This window comes from Triturus cristatus, chromosome 3_2, assembly GCF_964204655.1.
Source record: "Triturus cristatus chromosome 3_2, aTriCri1.1, whole genome shotgun sequence".
Lineage (NCBI taxonomy): Eukaryota > Metazoa > Chordata > Amphibia > Caudata > Salamandridae > Triturus > Triturus cristatus.
In genome coordinates, this window is record NC_140584.1 from 1,139,949,389 (window position 1) to 1,139,974,353 (window position 24,965).

Sequence of the window (24,965 nt, forward strand, 5' to 3'; positions counted from 1 at the left end):
GCTCGGAGGTGGGGGGTGATGCTGATCCTTCTGGAGAGGTTGATGATGAGTCCTGCCACTGAGTTCAGGATGGTCTGGAGGTGGTTCAGGAGTTTTTGGGTGGTTCCGGAGTAGAGTGTGTTGCCATATTCGAGTCGGCTGGCGATGAGGGCCTGGGTGACTGTCTTCCTGGTAGAGATGGGGATCCATTGGAAGATCTTGCGGAGGGTGAAGAAGCAGGAGTAGGAGTCTGCTTTAATCTGTTGCTTCATGGTCGAGTGGGAGTCCAGGATGATTCTGAGGTTGTGTGCTTGGCTGGTGGGGGTGAGTGAGAAGCGAAGTGCAGCGGTCCACCGTGAGTCGTTCCATAGGAGGGCTTCTTTCTGAAGATGGTGATCTCTGTCTTCTCCGAGCTGAGCTTGAGGCTGTTGGTCTTCATCCAGGTGGTGATGTTTGTCATGGTGTGTTGGAAGTCGACCCACGAGCTGGGTGTCGTTGGCGTAGGAGATGATGTTGAGTCCTTGGGTGCTGGTGATGTCTGCCAGAGGTGTCATGTGGGTGTTGATAGCAGTGATTCAAAAGGAGGAAAATATATGTATATATGTGTTGGAGGTGGTCCAGGCTTACAGAAAAAAGAGGATATTGTACTGCTTATTGAGGGAGATCTAATGGTTGTTTTCTAATTTAGAAGACATCCCACAGTATTTAGGAGAGGATTTTAATCTGCCTATTTCCTATTGGAATTGAATGGTACTTCCAAATTATTAACTATCCTATAAGTGTATAAAAGTGCGTCTTACTTTTGGAATCACCAGGACCCGGTGAAGGATAGGAAAGATCTGGACCACCAGTTGACAAGGAAATCAGCCATTAACGTCCAGGGAGGCTAGCAGGGCAAACTGTTAAAGCAGATAAAAGAGCTCTTGCAAAAAATGAGGTGGTACTAATCTTACTAATGAAATGAGGGCAAGGTTTCAAGGGAGCTGGCCTATAAAAGCAGCATGATGGGACAGGGTTAATCATACTGGGAATTGTACTGTGGTACAGTAAAAAAAACAGTTCTGCAAGCCAGAGGGGTTTCTAAAATTAATAACTACACATTCCGCACAATCGTATTTTGATGAGAGGATCTCTTTGGCTGCTCATGGCTTTTTTTTTTTTTAATTGATGGATAGAGTTGGGATCTTAGTCAAAATCTTTACAAATGGAGTGGCGTCAGGTGGAAGGTGGAGAGGCTGGCAGTCTAGTATATTAGAAGCAAAGAGAGGACCATTATGAACATTTTGCTTTATGTGAGGGCATATTAATAAAGGTGCTTTTGGAAAAAAGGCAATAATGGAGATTCAGAAAATATAGCATTAACTAATGGGTTAGCTACAGGTTGCGTGCGGATTTTGGAAAGCGGTAGCGTCACAGGAGACCTTGATGTGTAAAGACGCATGATAAGAATCAGAAATAGCATTTTCAACATAGAAATACTTTCCGATATATTTTTAAATAGAGACTGGGCTAAAGATTACAATTTCACAAAATGCAATCAAGTTTAGGTTGATTAAGAGTCACAAGATGTCATACAAGTCACTGCTGGGGCCTTTAGTGATAACCCCTGGTTTTTGTACCCCTATTTTTGAGGGGCAGGGGGAGAGTGACAGAATGAGAGTCTGAGGAAGCACAAGTAGGATCATGTGTTTTAACCTTAGCGGTCAGATTATCCTTATTTACATAAGTGTTTGCTATCCTGTTATGGGGCTGGATCTGGAGGAGGTTAGAGAGTTCACTAGCTCCCTGTTAATCAGACTCGGAGACAGATAAGAGTGCCTTGGGAGATGTAATCACCTGCACTCAGGCCAACAAGCAAGCAGTCTAGTGTCTGATGAAGAAACAAGGATGAATGTGCTATATAGCTGTGTGGAAGCTGGGAGGGTTCTTCTTTCGCATTCCGTCTACTTTATGCCCCAACCAGGACATCAAGCTAGAAGTCAGGTTTCAAGTTAAATCTTTTTGTCCACCTTGCTGAAGACATCAGCTGAAAACTCCAGCCTCCACCCTCGTCTGGATATACTATTGTGCAAAATGGGTCAGCTATCTCCCAAGCATCTGTAACTCGACCTTGGTTCTTCTAACTACTTGCTACATTGCTCTGTGGGGCTGCAGAAAATGTCTTCTAATGGTGGTACACCTCTTCATTCTTCAAAACCCCTGAATCAGAATGACTATCAGAAACTAAAAGGATACACAACATGGATGCCAGATGTCATTCCCACACCTGCCACCAGGGAATATCATTTTGGTTGTTAAACTCTAACTTGGCGTTTTATAAGGGGAAAATGGGAAAGGTAAATAAAGGGTGGGGGTAAAGGTGAGTTTCGGATTGGTCACGCTGCTCTAAACAAACATACCATTGATAAACTCTCAAAATCAAGATAATACTCAATGAAGAAAAAACTAACAAAATATATATATATATATATATATATATATATATATATATATATATATATATATATATATATATATATTCACTGAAAAAACCATAGGTTTCACACATGTTATAGTTAGCGGAAATTTTACTGATAAAAAACCAATGAAATTGCCCCGTTATAGTTAGTGCTGGCAACTATAACTCACGCGACCGCAATCCTCTGCTGATGCTAATACTGTATTTAGACACTTATTTGCCCATGTCTTCTTCCATACATTTTTAGCTATACATATATTACAAATATTTTTTTTTATAAAGACACATATGTCATCAGCAGAAGATTGCGGTCGCGTGAGTTATAGTTGCCAGCACTAACTATAACGGGGCAATTTCATTGGTTTTTTATCAGTAAAATTTCCGCTAACTATAACATGTGTGAAACCTATGGTTTTTTCAGTGAATTTGCAAGGTTTTTTAAATGCTAATTCCTAACTATAACGTGTGTGAAACATATGGTTTTTTCAGTGAATTTGTACGGTTTTTTAAATGCTAAGTTACTTTACGCCATTCGAGGCGTGCGCTCCCACTTAACGCAGTTCGTTCCGTGCACGGTTTTTATCAACTTTAATAAGCCCTGTACATTTGGTGGTCTTCGGCCACCAAAAGCACAGGGGGTGGGGTCAATGTGGATCGTGTTTTTTTTATTTCGATTTTATAATTTCATGTTGCCAAAATTTAGTTTTTTTTCAGCGTTAGTAAGCCCTGCACATTTGGTGGCCGGCTGCCACCAAAAGCACAGGGGGTGGGGTGAGTGTGGATAGTGTTTTTTTTATTTCTATTTTTTTACCGTACGCGTACGGTAAGCGTACTCGGCGAAATTGCCGAAAAAAAAAAAAAACGTTTTTGCTCTTGGGGGATCTTTGGGGACTCCCTCAACATGACTATGTGGGTGGGAGTTGTCAAAACAGCCCCTTTACATGTTTTTGGGCTTCATTTTTGATAAATAACACTCAGTGCGAGAGACAAAATGGCGGACGCCGCTTCCTGGTTTCGGCCGATTCGAATGTTTACTAAGATCTAAGATCCAATCAGAATCGCGCTCGCGCACGCCATCGTACGCGTACGGTAAGCGTACCGTAAGCGTACCGTAAGCGGGCTCAGATATATATATTGATTTAAAGGCTATTTTCTCAGAATCTACTGAACAGATTTACACCAAACCTACAAAAGGCACTTCCTTGACCTAGGAACTACCTCTCTGCCAAATTTCTAGTAATTCTGTTCAGCCGTTCGGGCTGTAGCTCTGTCTAAAGGTCCTATGGAAAAATGCATGGGAAAAACGCGTTTTGGGACCCCCCTTTTATCTCAGCCCCCGCTTGACGAATCCCCCCAAGACTTTCAGGGTAGGAGCGGAGCGTAGCGCCCCACCTATTTTGAGAAATTCGCGAGGATTCATCGACCGGCGCCAAAGTTATTCAAAATAGAATGTTGCGGATTTCCTATGGAAAAGGGGTCCTAACTATAACTACCTACTGGCGACCGCCAGTAGGTAATATATATATATATATATATATATATATATATATATATATATATATATTTTGCGGTAGTTATAGTTAGGACTGTGTTTCCACAGGAAATCTCAAAATTCTATTTTGAATAACTTTGGCGCTGGTTGATGAATCTTTGCGAAATTTTCAAAACTAATGGGGCGCTCCGCTCAGCTCCTACCCTGAAAGTCTCGGGGGTATCCGTCAAGCGAGAAAAAAGGGGGGTCCCAAAACGCGTTTTCCCCATGCATTTCCCCATAGGACCTTTAGTCGGGGGGGAACAGCACGAACGGCTGAACAGAATTACTTGAAATTTGGCAGAAAAGTAGTCCTCAGGTCAGGGAAGTGCCTTTTGCATATATGGAGTCAATCTGTTCAGTAGTTCCAGAGAAAATTGCAGTAAAAAAGCACATACATATCTATAGCCGCGCACCGTGCGCGCACCCTAACGTGCGCAAGCGTAATTCTGATTGGTTGTTACATGTCAGTCAACGTTCGAATCAGTCGAAATCAGGAACTGTCGGCTGCCATTTTGTTTGTTTTCAGTGCGAGAGTGGAAAAGGAAGGTGGCGAACGTGAAAAGGGGGCAGGGTAGAGAGTTCCTGACCCACTAGCCTTGGTCAGGGGGTCCCTGAAGGACCCCGAAGGCAGAAAAAAAACATAACATTTTTGTGAAAAACCAATAAAAAAAAAAACTTTTTAAATACGTAGTTTATTGAAAAATAGATATATATAAAAAAAATTATAATACATACATAACTTAGCATTTAAAAAACCGTACAAATTCACTGAAAAAACCATAGGTTTCACACACGTTATAGTTAGGAATTGTGTTTTGACTCCTGTTTCCTTCGCTCCACGCCTGTTTGTGACCTGCACACTGAGGAGGGCGGGACTGCGAGGACCAGCTTCCCCAGCGCCCGGAGCACCATCGGCGCAGCTGGGTCCTCTTCCCAGCCACTCCCCTTGACCAGCGCAGCAAAGCAGCGACTCGCGGCCCCCGCTTCGCGGGCGCCGCTCGATGATATAAATTGCTGCTGACATTTGGATCTTGTGTGTTTTGACTCCTGTTTCCTTCGCTCCACGCCTGTTTGTGACCTGCACACTGAGGAGGGTGGGACTGCGAGGACCAGCTTCCCCAGCGCCCGGAGCACCATCGGCGCAGCTGGGTCCTCTTCCCAGCCACTCCCCTTAGTTACCTTGCATTACGTATACCGCAGCAACATTCGCGCTAGCGGAACGCGCGCGGAACGAAGAGCGGAGCGAAGACCGGGCAAAGAGCGGGCCGTTTGAGGTCGTTCGAGGACGGCCGAGGCAAGGCCAAGGTCTTACTTTATCACAAATTCCAATACTTCGTATCGGAAGATTTATATGAGAATGTCGGCCAGAGAAACTAGAAGCAGATCCACCCGGGCTGTAGGAGCGGCTAAAGGTACTTTAGACACTTACTTTGCTAAAGCTGGCTCACTAATAATCGATGAAATATCCATTCTTGAAAGGCGAATATCCCAAGAGATTGACTGGGTTAGAAGATCTTCATTGGGTCCACTTGCACTTGCTACCACGCCTGAACAAACTGGTGCCCCTAAAATGGTAGATTCTGGGGGGACAAATGTTACTCCTGAATTAGCCGACCTGCGCAGTCCTACTTCAAACACTATTGATTGCGAGATGTCCGCTATTACGGAGCTAAGCATTTTACCTCTCCCCTGCGCCAGGCCGCCATCACTTCCCTCGAATGTTACTCAAACCCTCCCTATTGGTGATGCAATTACCGAGTGCCCCATTTCTAATCTAGGTCCATCACGGAGGACGAGGGAAGGAGCAATTCCCAAAAGGAAAATCACAAAAAAAGCTGGCTCAATTGGAGGATGCAAGGTGAATGCTCTCAAACGCAATTCTAAGAATGAGTTGACTCACAAGACTTCCAAAACCAAGACACCGAGCCAATCCGGGAAAAATAGGTTATCACCCGCTCCAAATACGTCCGAGCTATCCCCCAGCCCTAACTGTCCAGCAGGGAACGAGCCACCCACTCTCTTGGACATTCGAGTCCTCCTAAAGGAAATTCTTAATCCCTTGAAGGATCGCATTTCCAAGATAGAATCACTCTTATTGAAAATTCACACGGGTCTTTTATGCACAGTGGAGGGGAAGGAGATATCTAGTGCTAAGACTAGCAAGGAGAGGGAGAATAAATCCGAGCCCCTCTCCAAAAAAGGCCCATTTCCATCTCAGCCCATTTTATTACAAGAATCCTCTGTACGTGCATCAGAGAATCCATCATTATCTAATCCAACCTGTGTAAACATAATTCGCCAAGAAGTCTCGGTCGCACCTCCTGCAGAGGCGCCAATGATGGATCCTCAGCAAAAGATAGTTAACCTTCCACCCCAAGCCATCCCTTATGTGGTGATTCTGGCAGGTATTCCTGAATTAATCCCTCCAGCCAGAGAACCAGTGGGTGCACTAAAAACAAGATTATTCACTGGCTGTCCATTAATAGACCCCTGCCCGAGGGCACACACAGTTAGGTCCTTATGGTGAGAAGAGTCCCCTGGGTAGGCACCACTAGGAAGTCTATCCAGGGTGACTGTGTTGTGATCAACTTCAGGGACCCTGCCACTGTCAAGTACATCTGTAGCTGGCCCCGGAATATGCACGGGTCGCCCATTCAAACCCTCCCCCGGTCTTTTTTCTACCCCTTGGTGGGGCACGAGAGGGAGGGAGAGGGATGGAAACTCGTGCCTAGTAGTAGGGATCGGAGGTGGAGACCCAATGTAAATAAAATTTACCCTAACCCTAGAATTATGGCGGATAATTATTTTCCCACATATAACAGGTTTAGTCACCTAGAAAGGGTGGACTGACTGGGTAGGCAAAGCCTAGGTGAGGCTTTGGACCGTAAAAGGCCCTCATTATATGATGTACAGTTAGATACTTCTATACAGAACAACGGACCCCAGCAGACACAAACCAACTTGGAATCCTGTGTGGTGGCTCCCACTCTATCTAATGGTGCAGTATTGGGGAGCCTAGCACAGGATGAACAGTCTGCTAATTTGAAGGTCCATCCTATGGCTACTGTACAGACATCTCCTAACCCTGTGAGGACCTTAGCCCCCCTTCTAAATATTCTATCTTGGAATGTGGCGGGCTTGTCTAATAAACTAAACTGCCAGGCTTGGAACATTTTCATAGAGAACAAGAATATATGTCTGTTCCAAGAAACCTGGATGAGGGAAGATCTTACCCGCACTGGCTTCGCCGTTTTCTCTAAGAATGCTAAATGGAGTGGCAAAGGCCGCCCTTCTGGCGGTCTTGCAATCTGGATAGCCTCAGAATTGGGCTGTAGGGCTGCCCCTTTGCTAGTAAATTCAGAGGATATTTTGGCTGTATTATTGGAGTGGCCAGGTTCGTACCGCCTCTTGGTAATAAATGTCTACTCGAGGCCAGTTAGTATCTCGAAAGAATCTTGCACTATTGATGAGCTCGATCTTGCCCTTAACACAATTCCTGAGGGCACCCCTTATATAATAGGTGGAGATCTGAATTGTCATTTCGAGCCACTCATGGGTCCATTGGATGGCTTGACCAAGGAGGAGGATCTTGCCTGGTCCATACCACCCTCGCAGCTACCGGCCCCAAGAGTGTGGTCCCCTCTGGCGGTGCAAATCACATCTCTTACTCTTAAACACGGACTCAGGGCCTGTAATGGAAGGTTACCATCAGATATTCCTCCAAAATGCACCTTCCATAGAGAGGGCAAAACATCGAGTCTTGATTATATTTTGGTCCCACTGGCCCTGTGGTCACAATTAAGTGATTTTCGCATACTGCCAAGAGAAGATAGTGACCATCATGCTCATGTGTGGAACCATAGGTTTCACACATGTTATAGTTAGGTGGATATTTCACTCGTAAAAAAACAATGAAATTCCCCCGTTATAGTTAGTTGAGATAACTATAACTCGCGCGACCGCCACTCTATCATAAGGATGATGTCATCAGTGATGTCATGAGTGATGCCACTGACCATGTCATGAGTGATGTAATATGTGACGTCATGAGCAGAGGATTGCGGGCGCGCGAGTTATAGTTATCTCAACTAACTATAACGGGGGAATTTCATTGGTTTTTTACGAGTGAAATATCCACCTAACTATAACATGTGTGAAACCTATGGTTTTTTAAGTGAATATATATATCAAACGAATCTCATCTTAACGAAAGAGCAGAGACCCCAGCAGGAAAGATCAAGGAAGCCTTTATTAAAACAAGATGACGTGGCGAATGCATTTCGGTATAGTGCTGCCTTCCTCAGCGCCCAAATTATGCAGGTGGCTTCCATCATTGTCAGGTAAATGTTCCTGCTGCCTTTATTGGTCGTCCTACAGGCTCCGCCCTCTGGAACGAAACACCCCTGTTTGTAGTCCTCAAGGTAGCCGAGAACTCCAACATCCAGAATGCAGTGCTCTGCTTCAGGTAGGTGACGGGTGGGGAGAATGTTGAACCATGTGGTCCGGCGGGTTGCAGGGCTCCAATGAAGATGTCAGCCAAGATGTCCTGCTGGTAGTGTTAATAAAGCGCTCCCTTGGGTCCCCGCACCACTTCAGGCCCAAATCACGGGAACTGCGTCAACAGGGGCAGCCGCGTAAAATACGTGCCGCCCAATATGCGGTAGAATCACCTCATAACTGTTATGTAGCTCCCAGTCCTTGGGTCGGGCATGAACCATTTCACAACCGTGAAGAAACAGAACAGCCGAAGCAGCGCCAGTGAAGTCCGGCCCTTAGCGAAGTGGGGGTCTCTGAAGTGTGTCTCTGGCCGACACGGTCTGCATCAAACGAATCTCATCTTAACGAAAGAGCAGAGACCCCAGCAGGATATATATATATATACACACACACACTCAATTGATCATTTGAACAGAAATCACGTGTTATAAATAACCACATCTACCTACCTACATGGCGAGAGCGGAACACTTTCAGGGTAGAGCACCCACCTTGGTGAAAGTTTGACTACAGGGGGTCTCTCCCAAATTCTCGCCAGTTTTAGCATTATAGTATATGGAACTCGATAATCGAGTGTGAGTTACATAGGGGAGCACTTTGCTTGGAAGTAACAGATTCCAAGGATACCTAACACAGGTACGGAGGGTAACACATTTTTGGGATCTGAACGGTCCTGAGGAATGCCGGTGTGACCCAACACTGTGGGCACTTATCAAACAGCAGAAACGTGTCGACGCTTTGGCAGTAAGGAGGGGTAAAGTAACTCTATCTTCTCCTATCACCACCATCCTTCACGTTTTTAGACCTAGCCGGTGGGCCTAGGAATAAATTGTTGAGAGGGGACGCCGCCGTGCTAGTTTTATCCTTCACTGCACTTTTCTTTTGATGATCCCAAAATATATTTTTATGTTTCTGTTGTCTTCCCCTCCCTTTTCTTTACCCCAGGCGTTGGTCTGCACAGGGGTGTATTGAAACAAGCCCAATGATGAAACATGTCCCAATTTTGTGAGTGAGGGCAGTATTTTCTCAAAGAGCACGTGCCACCATTGGATTATGTTTCCCTACTCCTCCGTGTGTGTTATAGTTATAAATAACCATACCTGCTACCAAATTTATCATCCTTTCCATAGAGGTGTGGGCTAATGAGCTTCAGGAATGAGTAAATCTTCCCGGAAAAGGACACCCATTGTGGTGTAGAGAGCAAATAGGGGCGACAGATACTTCATAAGGTACCTCTAGAAGCAGCCTAACCCCACTGGTCGTCAGGAGAAACACAGAAGTGCTGGGTACACAATGAGTGTAGCGACTGCATACCTCTGCAACAGGTCTATGTGTATATATCGAAGGGTAGCGGAGCGGTATGTAGGGTCAAAGAAAGCATACATTAAATGACTATATGAGAGGTTGCTGGTTTGCGGACTGTTAATGCATTGAAATGTAGTGTTCTTTAAAGAGATTTGTCTTGACCTCTTTATTAAATTGGAGCAATTTTGGGGTAGCCCTGATGCGGTGGTGATGTTCCAGATCCTGGGTGCATATATTTATTAAAATTCTATCCTACTGTGTGCAATTTGAATAATGGTTATAAAAATAATCAGGATAGTGGCAATGATATTTGTCAATAAGCAGAACAGCAGAAAATACTGCACCATTATGATGGTATTTTAGGGCCTCTATAAATTAATACCCAAATTCCTCCCTTTCCTTGGCTAACTAAGTTGATCTTCGCACCAAAGAGGGGCTTACTAGACTTACAAAGATGACTTACAGCTGCATCATTTTTGTCCATAATAGAAGCAGTGTTCATTAAGGAGAAGCACTCCAACAACGAGGTTGTCCTTAACCAGGAAGATAAGCCATTTGGAGGACTCAATGTGTCTCTTCTGCTACCTTCAACAAGGCAAGCACTGCGTGACTCACAGCCTGCATCAAAGTTCCTCTCGATCTAATAGTGCTTTGTTTCAATTTATATTGTACGGCTGTTCATTATTTAATAATCTTTAAGTAAACACGCAAGAAAAAAACACTTCTCTTCTTTCACCTGCTTAAATTCAGTGAAACATTGTTTACTGTTTAAACACATTAAGTGATGATTGCAATGAATCAGATCCCTCAATGACATTGATAGCTGTGCATTCATGTTTGAAACCATTCACCTCACTGAATGCACATAATTTAAAAGGGGGTATTTAAACAGTGTCCCAGCCATTGAGTGCCAGAAACTCCCTAGTATGACCTTGCCTTCATTTATTAAAACCCAGTACTCTTCTCATTGTAATACCCCCCCGCCCCCCACCTGCCATGTCTGATCTTCCATCTGCACCATGGTTGCCGGGGAGTATATGGGAGGCAATTTGAGTATTTCCTGACAGTGATATCCATAAGGTTTCAGATTGCTATATCACAGCGGACACAGTTATGTTTAAATCCATGTCCTTACTGTGCGCTGGTTTTTACGCCTAAAGATATGCAATCTGAAATCTCCCTGAAAAGATAGGGGAAAATCTAAAATAATTATTTCTCATAAACTGCTTTATGCTATCTTAGTAGATGCATATTCCGATAAACCACCTGGTTTTTTAGGTGCCCATCAAAAGAGACTGGCAAACCGAGTGATTTCAGTCCCCTTCCTAGTTCATTCAAAAATAATCATCCTTCTAGATTATGGGAATTTATGTCCCTAGTAGAGCATCAGTTCTTGGTGGAGCAAAGGATCTGCTCTGCTTATTTACGTGAGACCTGGAACTTCTTTTCCCGCATTCAGTATAAACAAGGACATTTATTGTGTTATAAAGTGTTTTAACAAACCATTATAAAAATAAATAATACAGCTACTGTCCCACCAGGTACAACCTATTTGGTCTGTGACACAGGTGTGTGCAATAAGGCAAACATTACCTTTTTAATAAAAGTCATCTGTGATTCTGTTGGTCATGATCTCTGGTGAGACGGGCATCTTGGAACTAAATTCAAATTGGGACACCTGGGGGTTTGCTAGGTTGTTGTCTGTACAGGGGTGTCTGGGACCATGCAGGTTTTTTGGGGCTGTGCAAGCGCTCCTGGGCCAGTATATGGGAACCTGAATTTTGTGTGTGTTTGGCTAGATCAACATTCGAGGGTGTTGGGAATGTACGAGGGTACATTGGACTGCACCAGAGACCATAGGGAACTCTGGATTACGTGTGTCCTATACAGCAATGTTTGGTGGTTGGATCTTCAATGGGCTGACACAGTGGGTTGGAACAGATGCTTACTACATTTTGTCATCATAATATATCAGAACTACCTTACTCTTTTATCCTCAGTTTGCCTTTCCCAGTGGATGAGGAGGAGGATGATGATGAAGATGGACCTGGAGGTGGAGGTGGTGACAGGAGACATCGAAGTGCCCTTTATGGGAAGGGATTATCCGAGCAGCAGAATGAGGGGATACTAACGGTTAAGAAAATGATGATGTCCTTGGATGAGGAAGATGGCCTGGATGAAGTATACACCTTTAGGTAATGCCCCAAGCCGCGTTACAGTTCTTCGAAGGATGCCTATTTTATGTGCTGCAGAGTAACAAAATTTGATTACGGTCCACTCATGTAGCCAATATTAATCCGCTATATGGGAAAATGTCAAATTGTTGGTTATCCCACTAGTGGCCATGAATCCCGCTGTATGGAACACATGAAACTAAAATAAGTCTGTAGAAAAGTCACCTTTTGTGCATGGTGACTTCTGATTCTTTTCAATGCCCTACTTTTACTGTTATTAAGACTTCGTACACTGTTACGCTACACAACAGTGCGACAATGCGTACGCTCTAGTGCTAAAATGGTACTTTAAAAATAAATGTCACCCAATTTGTCAATTTAACTTTCTTGTAAAATGGTTAATGGACTGAAATTACACCTGTAAGTTAAATGTCCTATGTAGTTTGAAGTGTGTAATTTCACCGCCCACATAAGACACAAATATGTAGCTGCCAAAACCACTGCTGTAATCTGGTGCTGTACAGGTTAACATCATGCATTGTAGCGACACATGGAAAGAAAATCTGCCCTGAAGAAAAAAACTATTTGTAGCATTTGTGGATGTGGATACTCCTGCTCCTCATACTGCTGCCAACTAGTGTTGGGCTCTGACGTCTGCAAGTTTTCTTCCAAGATGTCTTTTGAGTCAGAAGATGTGCTGTGACTCCTCCGTGGGCGACAATGTATATGGATACAGACTCAATCTTACATATACATTTTTTTTTTTTTTTTTTTTTTTTGCTGCCATCCGTTTCAAACACTGAGCGGGCACGGATCCTTTCGTGTTCCCTACACATTTTTAGCGCTCACTGGTTCAATTTCGAAATTGAAGTGTCAGGATAGCCGTCTGTGCTTCAGCAGCCCTCTGGCTCTACTCCACTGCACACCTTTAGAGGATGGCCGACTGCTGCTTGACGCACCGGACACCGGGGACCTTACCTTGCGTTTTGGGGACCAAATGTTCTCCTTCGACCATAAACTCAGACCGGAACAGACACTCTTCAAACCTTGCCCCTGGTGCAATTTTAAGTATTCATGGTCAAATCACCATGACATCTGTAATCTGTGCCTCATCGCTGACCGTGAGCGCACCTCCTGCGAATCCTTCCTCATCTTGCTATTAGAAACAATCATAAAGTACTGTAGACAGAGGCACTGGGCTTATTGCAAAATGCACCAAAAAGCATCCTCAGATTCTGGACATTTTAAAAAAGGATGTTCCCTTTAGTGCCAAAAAAGGTGATTGCACAGGTCCATCCAGAGTCCTAGCATCTGTGCCAATGTACAGGCCAGCAGCGGTATCGTGGCACGATTCAGAACGCAAGAAAGAGAAGGAAGTTGAACTGACACAGAAGATCTATGGCCCTCTAGCCAAGTAGACATCCAGGGTAGTAAGTACTACACTCCTCTCCGAGACCCACATGCATAAAAAGCCCCAGGTGAAGGTAGACCACCTCTCTTGTGGGAGTCTGGCATTGAGCCACTAGCATGGAAAGAAAGAGACTGGTGCCTACAGGGCCTCTGATGCTTTCAGGCTACGGTTGGCACTGATATAAGGCTTTGTGGTCAACCAAGTCTCTGCCCAATGGCATCCAACCTCGCTGACCATTAAGTCCTACTTGATCCAAGGGATTCTAGCACCTCCGCTCACATCTAGAGTCGACACAAAAGACGGCACTGAAGCCGGCACCAAAGATCCCTATGATGCTGAAGGTCCAGTCTACGCTGACCGCCTCGACTTCTTGATGTAAAGAATGGGAGGCACTGATAGTACACAGATTCTAGGAGGAGCTCGAAAACAGGTAGAAGCGTCTGTTTATCTACCCTATCTGCAGTAAGGCCTCAGTAAAACCACCTCTACCAGAGACCTCCGACACTTTCCCTTGCAATAGAAGACTTACCTTTGAAAAAGAACCTTCCTCCGATGCCCCTTTGGAGCCAGTGTCTAAGAAACACGGGCATAAGCCCTCTCCCATATGTTCTTACTCCACCTCCCCAACCTCTGCCACTTATTTCACCAACTCTTCCACCATAGTCACCTGAGGGGTACCCACACACCTTTTCTGATCCAGGCAGTGCATATGATCCCATCGATCCATATGACCCTTAGACACAGGACCAACGCATGACCCTTGGGAGGAATACAATTTCGACTCCTGGGGAGATAGCGTAGCGTTGGGGTTGCCACGAATGCAAAATTAGGGGCGCAACATTTTAATATGGGCACAAAATTTTAAAAGAAAAGTGGAAGGATACTTGCCTTGCCCCGAGCGCTAATTGCAAAAAGAACAAATGATGGACGGAATGTTGAACCAATCCCACATTCACCCTCAGATCTGGGTTAAATCCATCTTTTCTTTACATGCCACGCCGTTCCAGTTTAGACCCAGCCGTATGCAAATCAGTCTTGACCCATCTCCCTATGGGAACAGTCCCGGGCGCTGGCAACCCATGCTATGCCGCTGTACTGGGGTGATCTTGACTTGGACCACAACTCGATTAGGGTATCCCCGACGAATGATAAACCAACCTCCCATGAGGTGCTCCAGATGGCTGCTGCACAGCATGAAATGGATATATACTTCTTTCAAGGGGAAACAAACTTCCTAGTGGCTCTCTTTCCATGTACAAATGCATGTGGAGCGATGGGATTTACAACATTTCCTCCATCAGTGGGAGGAAATCACATCAGACCAGTGGATTCTTAGCGGAGATTCGCCGCAGACACATCCTCAGCACAGACTAACCCTGCCTTGTTGAAGTAGTAGTACAAGTGCTCCTGCAAGAAGGGGAAATAGAGAGAGGGCCTCCACCCCATCAGGTAAAAGGCATTTATTCTCTTTGCTTCCTCATTCTAAAAAAGGAACTCTTCCTCAGGCCCATCCTGGACCTCAGGCATCTAAACAAATGCATCCTGTCGAAACATTTCCTTATGAGAGAACGGAGGTGGGGTGTCACGCATCTTCCCATACCCTGATAATTTTTTGATCAAGAGTGGTGGGAGGCAGCAGTGCATAGCACACACTCAAGCAGCAATTTCCCTGCTACATACTTCAGATATGCTGTAAATGTCACCAGGTCTCTCAACCCCTTCCTGGGATCTATGTTGAACAAAGTTACAGGAAAAGCCTACCCCAAACAACAGTCAGTATTGTCATTCTAGCAGCTCACAGTTAGAACCATGTTTCTCCTGTATCTGGAAACGAAACTGAGTCTGTCTTTGACGCTCATCCTGGTGGCTCCCACTTTGGCCAGGCAGCTCTGATATTCCATGCTTCTGGAACTGTCCGTTAGATGCCATAAGAAGCTGCCACTCAGGCAGGGTCTTCTCACATAGAGGCAACCCAGATTACACATCCAACCCCCAAAAGCTTAAACTACCGATCTGGCACACAAAGTCTTATAGTTTGACTATCTAAAGCTCACCCAAGAACTCATGGTCTTTCTTCGGAAAGGCACGTAGACCCACCACACGAGCCTGTTCCATAGGAAAGTGGAAAAGGATTGCTAGCTGACATCTACAAAGGGGGGTGCCTGGTCAACACCACACACTTTAACCAAGCAGTACTATGTGGACACCTTAGCCGTTCAGTAGGCTGTGGTTGGCCAGACTGTTTAAAGGACTTTGTGCCACACAACTGCTTCCTCTACTCCCTAGTCACCGCGTATGGAGGGTACTGCTTTACAGTAAAGTATGTTTATCTACTGCCACACATGCTACAAACTACACGTTATCCTATAAGCATCTATTTGTAGCATGTATTGCTGTTGATTCTCATGTGTCTGCTGTTCTTCCTGGAAGCTTGTCATCATTACAGATTTATTCTTTCATTACTCAATTGACACTGCATAGTATAGCAAGTTACGCTCACTTCACACTCTATACACATTCTGCCCCACTGTGTGAAAATAATGTCGTCGGAGTTCCGTAGCAGCAACTACAGGTTGAGAGGAGGGTCCTGAGCTCATACGCAAGCCAGCACCCCTGCAGGATACTCATGGGGCGTTCGCAGCAATACACTTGTTAATGCATTGAGAGGGAAGCCCCCTCTTACATATGGTGCACCTTAGCGCGTGCGACACATTCTTTTCCTCTGAGACGATCAGTAGCATAGTTCATACCTTCACACATCACATAGGTCCTGAGGAAAGCCAGTTTATAACATAAGGCCTGGCTGAAACATGTAGACCACCCACTGGATGCAAGAGTACCCTAAATACTACTCCATCTGCATCCAACGCCTTGCTTTTATTACTGCCAGAGGCCCAAACATTAAAGTAAATCCTTTGGGTAAATGGGACCACTGGACAGTTTTTAAACCTATCACCTCTCACGTCACTAACACTGCACACTCAGTAACATACCCGCTCCGCTGTAACACAGGCGTTGAAGCACACCCGGGACACATTCGGTGTCATCGGGTGGGATCCGATGATGAAGCATGCCACCAACTAGGTTGGTGGGTGAGGGTTTTATAAAAAGAAACAAGATTTTTGTTTAAACATGCATCATCAACCATACACCTTTGTGACTCCTATCACGTCTATGTAGACTAGTTCTTCTTGATTAGATACATTACTCCAGGGGATCAGAACTAGTTCTCTTCCTCTCGCTCATTTTGATACATAATAAATTGAGTCGATAGCCATGCACATTGTGGACTAAAAGAGGTGTTGCATCTCCTGACTCGAAAATCTTCTACAAAGAAAAACAAGTTGCAAATGCCCACGCCCAAAACTAGATAGCAGGAGTATGCAAATCATGTGAAGCTATAGCTGTACACTCTTCGAACAGATGCCTACATTTTCCTTATATATTGATGTGTGTTTTGTAAGCCCACAGTGCTGGATGCTTAATCTATATTAAAATGGTAACCTGCATATTTGAAATAGTGTTCCGGCACAGTGACTAAATATCCAGATGCTGTTTTCACTGTGTAGGTTCAGCTAGATCTCCATGAAGAGACCTCGGTATAATTAAATCCTTAATTCCTATCTTTCACTGAGAGTATGCTAGTAAAACGACTCAACGTTATTTTCCATTTAGCTTCATAAGGCGTTTCTTGGTAAAAGTAGATTTGTGATAACTTTAGTGGAAAAGTAACTTAATGAAATTGTATTTTAGTGAGAAAACAAAACAGAAAGTTTAACAATTTCCCACCTCCAGAGACCCACTACGCATTCCTGGCTGAAGTTAACAATCCTTCTCTCCAAAGGCCCATGACTTGTGGTGCTGGAAGACAAGGGTGTTTTCAATAACTGTCTACATCATTTGGAAGGGGGGGAAGCAGGAGTTGGCAGGACAAAGAACAGCCTTCACACCACATCTCTTGATTTAGAGAAGTCTAAAGGGGCTGGTAGAATCTGCTCCCATTCGTTCCCCTGGCCCTCCTTAGATTTCTGGCTCCAGTCTCAGCAAGGGAAAAACAGCTTTCATCCTTGACAGATGAGTAAGATCTCACCTGAATAAGGGAGAAGTTTAGGTTGTGCCAGAGTGCCTTTTGATGGAAAAATTGATAAGCCATTTTTGATTTGGGGCTTCTAGGAATGTTTTCAATAAAGCAATGAGAAAGTTCTGCAAATGGAGGTGGGCTAAGGGTCAGAAAGTAGACCGGTTTGGGTGGGAGAAATTCTCCAGTCAATGGCTAGTGCAAAAGATAGGACTGGCACCTCACCATGAATGAATGAAAATGAATATGTATTGCTCCCTTCTACCCAAAGGCATCTTGGCGCTGCAGGTCCTTGAGCTGGAGATCCAGTCAGCAATTCATGGAACAACCATCGGAGAGAAAAGCCAGGTCTTGATGCATTTCCTGATAACGGTATGGCTTCATATGTAGAAGCAGAGAGCTCCAAAGGCTCGCCGTAAGATAGTAACAGGATTTACTTCCCCATCCATTATGTTTAACTCTTGGAACCACCACCTTTCTCCTGCAAAATGATCTGAGATGGCATAACTAAACGTACCACTGAAACGTCGTGGCACTGAATCTAGGGCCAGAGTTGTAAAGCGCTTTGTGTGCCAAACACAAGGCTTTAAACATGGCCCTATTGAGAGCTGGTAGCCAGTGGAGCTTGTACAGTTCCTTAGCCACAGACTGCTTTCCTGGTAAGTTGAGAATAAGGCGAGCTGCCACATTATGCACCGCTTAGTGTCGATTTCAGTGCTTGATTTATTGCAAGGTAAAGGGTGTTCTACTAGTCAAGACGGGAGCCAGTTCTGGCCTGTTCCAAGTGAATTGATGTTAATAAAAGGAAAGATCTCGTTAATGCACACAGAATGGCAAAAGAGGTGGACGTGATTTGATTGATCTGTGAAATACAATAATTTCCAAGATTCTAGCGGAGTTATTTGGCCCTCGTAAGGGATCCAACGCCTATGACCACCAGAGGTTGGACCCAAAAGTCACATCCTAACCGAACCTCTGTCTTCTTGCCATTCAGTTTAAGACAGTTAGATTTCTTCCAGCTACCCACTGCATGCGTACAGTCCTGGAAATTAGCGGCAGCTAATTGAGTGTTATCTGCGATGGGTACAATAATCTATATGTCGCCAGAGTAAAAGAGTAGCGAGAACCCAAAAGAGCTAACCAAGCTGGCAAGAGGCGGCACATACAGATTAAAGAGGGTAGGACTTTGGAGCTACACCGATCACAAGAAACTGTTTGAGTTTTATTAGTGCAAAATGAATGAAGAGGCTGTGGGGTTTAATCCTCTTCAACAAATCCCTGGACCAAGGAAAACTACACCTGAAGACAAAGGCCCTTCTGGAAGAAAGACTTAAGGACTCCTGACTCGGGCTGGCACCCATGGACTGGAACTGCTATCCAAGGGTGAGGTGACTCACCTCATGTTTGCCTACTTCAGGGGCACGAAAAGTAGATGTACTGCTGACTTCATCAAGGCACAGCTGAGGGCTGTGGAGTGGACATTGCGGAAGCCCAGGCAGGAAAAAGACCTGGTGTCTTGAATCCGGCCCAGAGGACCTGTTAGCTGCAGGAGTGACTAGAAAGAAATGTTTCTGCAGTTGGGGAAAAGTGGGGCTTGTTGTTTTTTTTCCACCTCTTGAAGACCAGGACGTTTGGTGCGAAGGCTTACCCCGAGTGAGCACACCAAAGGCAGGCAGGTTTGTCCCAAATGGAGTTCTTTGCAGCGCTGAAAACAGGTTCAGTGGGATCTTGCAGTAAAGGTATTCGTCTTCGTAGACTGCTGCCTTGCTGCAGTTACCAGTCCTGTTCTGCTGGTAAATTTTGAGAACCAAAAAAATGACTAAATCGCCCTTGAATCTTGTTCCACTATAAGATTCTGAGTTCCAAAATGTAGACTAAATGAGAAAGTAAAACCTTTGCTATGGTATATACGGCCTCTGTTCCATTGCTCCTGGGCTGAAATTGTGTCTCAATCCTGATCAACTGCAAACTTATGTGTTAATATCACTTTATTATTTCTAGGGTCTTTTTTAAAAGTTTTTTTAAAAATCATGTCTTCCGATTTTAATTGTTTTGGTATCTATTATTCCTATGATATTTTCTCTCTTTCTAAACTAATTTGCAGATTTTATTCTGTTATTTTATTTGACTTTAAACTTCTTAGTACTACTTACACTTAACATGCATTTCTTTGGGGAATTACTTACTTACTTGTGCCATAGCCACCAGTAATTGAACTGAGTTTCACTGAAACATGTGTTCGGTCCTCACTAGGGTGTGTTTATCAAGTTTGTAAGGGTAGCCCTTTCCCTAATTAACCGCCTTTTTAACGTCTCTATGAGCTCGTTCTTTGTAGCTCTCTAGCTCTTAAACCTTATTAAATATATGTTAAATGGTGGGGCCAAAACTCTAGTTAATGAACTGACATTCTGTGACCTAGCATTCATTGATCAATTCTTACGAGAGTGGTTTAGCGCAGGATATGGCTGATCAAATGTTTACCACTTTCTGGTCCTGGGTCATCCACCGTCATGTTACCGATTGTATTATTTCATTTTAGGAATGTGACGTAACACTAGCCTAGCTCCAAGGAACTCTATGGTGTTTTACAGAGACCATTTGTAATCCAGTAGGGCCTTGTCAAAAATGAGATCCTGTACATAGAATAGTACTTAGTTTTTTTGGGTCTGGATGTAACCAGAGTGCTGGAAACAGGAAGTTGGAGAGAGTGGGGCTATGCATTTAACCTTTGGACCTCCTTAGCAAAGGGCTCACAGGCCTGTTTGCTGTAAGTGATTCTAGTGAAGGATAGTGCTGTGCTGAAGATTCTTTACTTTCACTTTACTGCTAAACTACTGAAAGCTTATAGTCCAATAGGCTATGCACAAGTCGGTGTCAGAAATGAGCTAGTGACGCTTAATACATGGGCTACGGAGGAGTCCAGATAGCTGGTGGTGGCAGAAGGGATGACCGGTAAGGCCAGTGGTACCTATTTGGATAGTCTGAGGAGGGTGCCAGATGCAGGCTGTGGTTTCTATTGGGAAAGGCGGAAGAAGGTACCAGTAGGATCCATTGGTACCTAGTAGGATTGGTGGAGGTGGATGGTAGAGGTATGCAATATCTTCCAATGGGGTAGGCGTAAGAATGTGCTGGGTACCAGTGGCACATAGTATAGGCGGAGGAGGGTGCCAGATGGCTCCCTGTAGGAAAGGTAGAAAAGGGCGCCAGGTAGCAGGCCGGAGCACCCAACAGAAGACTACAGGAGTGGAATCACCAGGATACCAGTCATTTACAGAAGGGCGTCTTCCACCATCCTCAGTTGCCCTGTCGCCGTATGCTGCCATGTTTGTAGGCCAGCAATGCTCTCCATTGCTGACACAGCCAATGCAAGGTAAGGTAAGCTGTGCTGCAGCCTGTTGCTACAGGAAGTAAACCTATTGGAGTCATAAGGTCAGTTACTATTGACGTTCCCAGTGAGCAGAGCAGTTCTCTTTGAAAATACACAAGTGTTTGGAGGCCACGCTTAGATGGAAGTCTGCCTGCTCTGTCTCTTTATCATGAGACGGTCTGCTGAGGTGTGTCCAAGCACAATGCTGCAGCGCTTCATTAGTAGAGTGTGAACTTCACAGTGGACTGGTATGAAAGGATAATGCAGGGTCACCGACAAAAGGTCAATCACAGATGAGCCCACGAGCTCCAGGAAGATCCTGTGGAAGGAATGTTTTATTTCCTGCTCTTCTTTGTACCTTGTGCTGTATTTTTCTACTCCAAGAACATTTTAAATAGTTTTTCTCTCTTTAGCTCCCATCGCTGCACCAACCACTCCATGTGAATTCCACTAGACTAGGCTGTGAAGGGAGTCTGGCAAACCCTCCACATGGAAAAAGCCCCAATCCCTGCCTCACTTGTCCTTTTTGGGCAACTTTCATAAACCATGTTAAGGTCTCTTGCAGAAGCCATCCAATAACTGGTAAATCACATGAGGGAGTCTGGCTCTCTACCCTGCTGCCTAGGGATGCTCAGTTGTCATTGAGGAGCCTGTGGTGCCCTCGTCACTGGAGCCTCTTTGCCACCTGAATCGAGCCGGGGTAGTCGGGGAGGTTGCATAAGGTTACAGGCACACCTTGGTCAGTGCTTTGGTTAATGCTAAATGCACCATAGGATAGTTCCGTTGGGAAGAGCTAGCGAATAACAGTGACTATTTATATAGGAAAGGGAGTCATTTTGTTCTGTAAGTCTGTCTTTACTCTTGATGCTCCATGTGTGCTGCTATTGGCTCACTCTCCAGCTGACGTTACTTCCTCTCACTCCAGCCTGTTCTTCCTTTTGTTTCTTGCTACAGGGACAGCCTGCAGCGCCTCTCCATCTTTAAGAAGATTGAACGGAGGCCCATGCCTTGGCCCTGCCAGCTAACCATAGGAAGCCAGATCTCCATACGAATTGTGGGCTACAAATCAGTTAAGTCTTGTTGCCTTTTGCTTCACTTTGTTTTCCGAATTTTCTAAATTAGAATGCCAATATTAATTATGCTTCTTGGCTAGTTGGGAGAATAGCAACTGTGGCAGCAGGGTTCACGCTCAGCTGTCGGCCGACCTGAAAAGAAGTTGCACTTGTTTTCAAATGGATTACCTTGATGGCAGGGTGGTCATCCAGGCACCTGGCCTCTAAGTGTCATGAAGGAATCATGGGTAAGTTGGCTCTGTGGACCAAGGTGACAATGTCTGCCTGATACATAATCCACTGCCCCATGTCACCAGTGTGGGGCTGAACGCAGAGTGGGGTAGACTTTTGAACAATATTATAAAATGTAAATTGGAGACACTAACAATTGGATCTCTGGTTCAGTCACTTACAGAGAATCACTGTCTAAATACAGATAGAGCTGAAACGCATAAAAGACACTATGTCAGTCTGCCACTGGACAACTCGCGATGTTGCTTCTGTAGTAGGGGATCTCTGTGTATAGTCATAATCTAGTGAATAGTTCCGCCCATGTGCGTGGACCTCAGAGCAATAAAAATAATCTCTTAAGTTGTCAAGCCATGCAGACTTGCATCTACACTTAAGAGAGAATTCAAAGACAGATAATGCAGCCTATATCCACAGGCTACACTGTCCAGTACTTCAACTAGAAAATTCCACCAACAGCACTGCCTGCCCAGCTTTTTCCACAGAGAAAAACCTGCCTCTACCAGCAAAAGCCTCTGAAATGATAGAGAGGGAGGAATGGACAGACAAGCCCCATAGGGTGCCATTATGTGGCTCAGAACAGGATACTGTGCCTTTAAGAAAACTTTCCAGAACTTTCCCAGTATCCCAGAATGCACAGCAGGTCCCTTTTACTTTCAGTTCTTTTTTCCGGCTACTACTAGCAGGACCCTGGAGCATTGAGCTCTCCCTTTTCAAGGGTTTATTTGGATTTGTTCACTTCAAGTGCTTATTAAGTACCTTGTTGCCTTCCTTCTTGTGTGTGCTCTGTGTTGTCAGCATGCCTGGCTTGTTTGACAAGTGCCCAGAGTGCGAGAGGAAGAAGGCCAAGTCGGACCCACACAGGGTGTGCATCCTCTGCCTTCCCCAGTCCCATGTTCCAGGGTAGTGTGACATTTGCCGCTCTTTCTCAGCCAGGACCCTGAGAGAAAGGGTGAAGATCAGGCTCCAAGGCCTGGAGGACAGAAGGCTGATGGCACAAGGTGGGTCAGGACGGGCTGGTTCTGCCCATGCTGAGGCCCCTGGGGGGCTCCCCAGGGGCAGGAAACCCAGCAAACGTCCCCATTCTCCGTCGGCGTCAACTACGGCGTCGAGGGGGATGGCTGCAGTCTGCTCACCGTCTCCCCAGGGCTCTGGGGAGAAGCGGCGCAGACGCTCGCCGTCGAGGGAGCTGAGCAGTCCGCCGTCGACGACATCATCATCTGCGTCGATGCCGTCGACTTCTCCGTCGAGTCATCGGCGTCGAGACCAGTCCCGGCGTAGACGCTCGCCGTCGAGGCGAGGTCGCCGTTCGCCGTCGGCAAAGAGGAGAAGGTCACCGTCGAGGGGATCCCTGACGTCGAGGACCTGTCGGAGGCGTTCGCCGCCGAGGAGGCGTTCGCCGTCGAGGAGGCGTTCGCTGTCGAGGAGGCGTTCATCGACACCGAGGCAGCGCAGGAGTCCTGATGCCGGGGGTCACAAGGGAAGAGAACGGAGTCGCCGGGCTCGGTGTACTCAGTGGTGTATCCTCCTCCTCCTCCTCCTCCTCCTCCTCCTCCCCCCATTCCACCTCCTCCCATTCCGCCGCCTCCTCCTCCTCCTCCCATTCCGCCGCCTCCTCCTCCTCCTCCCATTCCGCCGCCTCCTCCTCCTCCTCCCATTCCGCCTCCTCCTCCTCCTCCCATTCCTCCTCCTCCTCCCATTCCGCCTCCTCCTCCTCCTCCCATTCCGCCTCCTCCTCCTCCTCCCATTCCGCCTCCTCCTCCTCCTCCCATTCCGCCGCCTCCTCCTCCTCCCATTCCGCCTCCTCCTCCTCCTCCCATTCCGCCTCCTCCTCCTCCTCCCATTCCGCCTCCTCCTCCTCCTCCCATTCCGCCTCCTCCTCCTCCTCCCATTCCGCCTCCTCCTCCTCCTCCCATTCCGCCTCCTCCTCCTCCTCCTCCTCCTCCGCCTCCTCCTTACACACCTTCGGGCCCACCTGTGGCCCCGCCACGGTCGGTGTCGTTGCCTAGGTATCCGACACCGCCGAAGAGAACTCCGAGGCCGCGGCACCAGGTTACGCCACCGTCGCCTGCGAGGCCGGCTGAGCGGCCGACGCCAACCAGATCGCGCTCCCGCTCCGGACGGAGTGGCAGATCACGGAGCCGTGGACGGTCGACATCTGGGCGACGCCGCAGGAGGCGCGGAGCCAGATCCCGCACCCAATCGTCTGCCAGGGACTACTCGCCGACACTGTCGGACTCGCCAGGGACGGGAGTATCGCCTGTCAACGATGTAGTCTCCTTCCAGGAGGTGCTACTGAGGGGTGCGGCCAAGCTAGGGACCACGGTGACGGTGCCAACACCTACGACATCCGTGATCTTTGAGACGCTGCACAAGAAGCACCTGCCGCGCCCCCTGCTGCCACTAGTGCCGGGATTAGTGGAGCCCGCTACGGAGTTGTTCCTCACTCCGGCGGTGACGAAGCCAGCCCCCTCAAGGCTCCTGAAGAAGTATCGGGCGCCGGAATCGGACCCGACCTTTTTGAGGATGGACCCGAAACCGGACTCGGTCATTGTGACGGCGGCAAGGAAGCAGCATGCTACCACTCCTTCCTCGACAGTGCCGCCTGATAAGGATAGCCGTTGGCTAGACTCGGCGGGCAGAAAGGTCTGTGGGACGGGTTCTACCACCATGAAGGCAGCTAATGCCGGGGCTCTGTTGGGGCGCTACGACCGTGCCCTATGGGAGTCTCTCCAGCAGTACGCGGAGCTGCTGCCTCGCGACAAGAAGGAGGACTTTCTAGAAACTTTGCGTGAGGGGATGCTGGTGTCAAATCAGATTATCAGCGCGGCGGCGGATGTGTCTCTGTTGGCGGCACATGG

General features: G+C 46.3%; 1 protein-coding gene across 2 annotated transcripts in view; it reads left to right on the forward strand.

Moving 5' to 3' along the window:
• Positions 1–24,965, forward strand: part of XRCC5 (X-ray repair cross complementing 5) — a 519,003-nt gene that overhangs the window by 69,543 nt on the left and 424,495 nt on the right. For both annotated transcript variants that reach the window (XM_085649958.1, XM_085649959.1), the window contains exons 6-7: positions 11,774–11,968; positions 21,758–21,872. In XM_085649958.1, the coding sequence (XP_085506084.1) occupies positions 11,774–11,968; positions 21,758–21,872 (310 nt within the window). The remainder of the gene's footprint in view (positions 1–11,773; positions 11,969–21,757; positions 21,873–24,965) is intronic.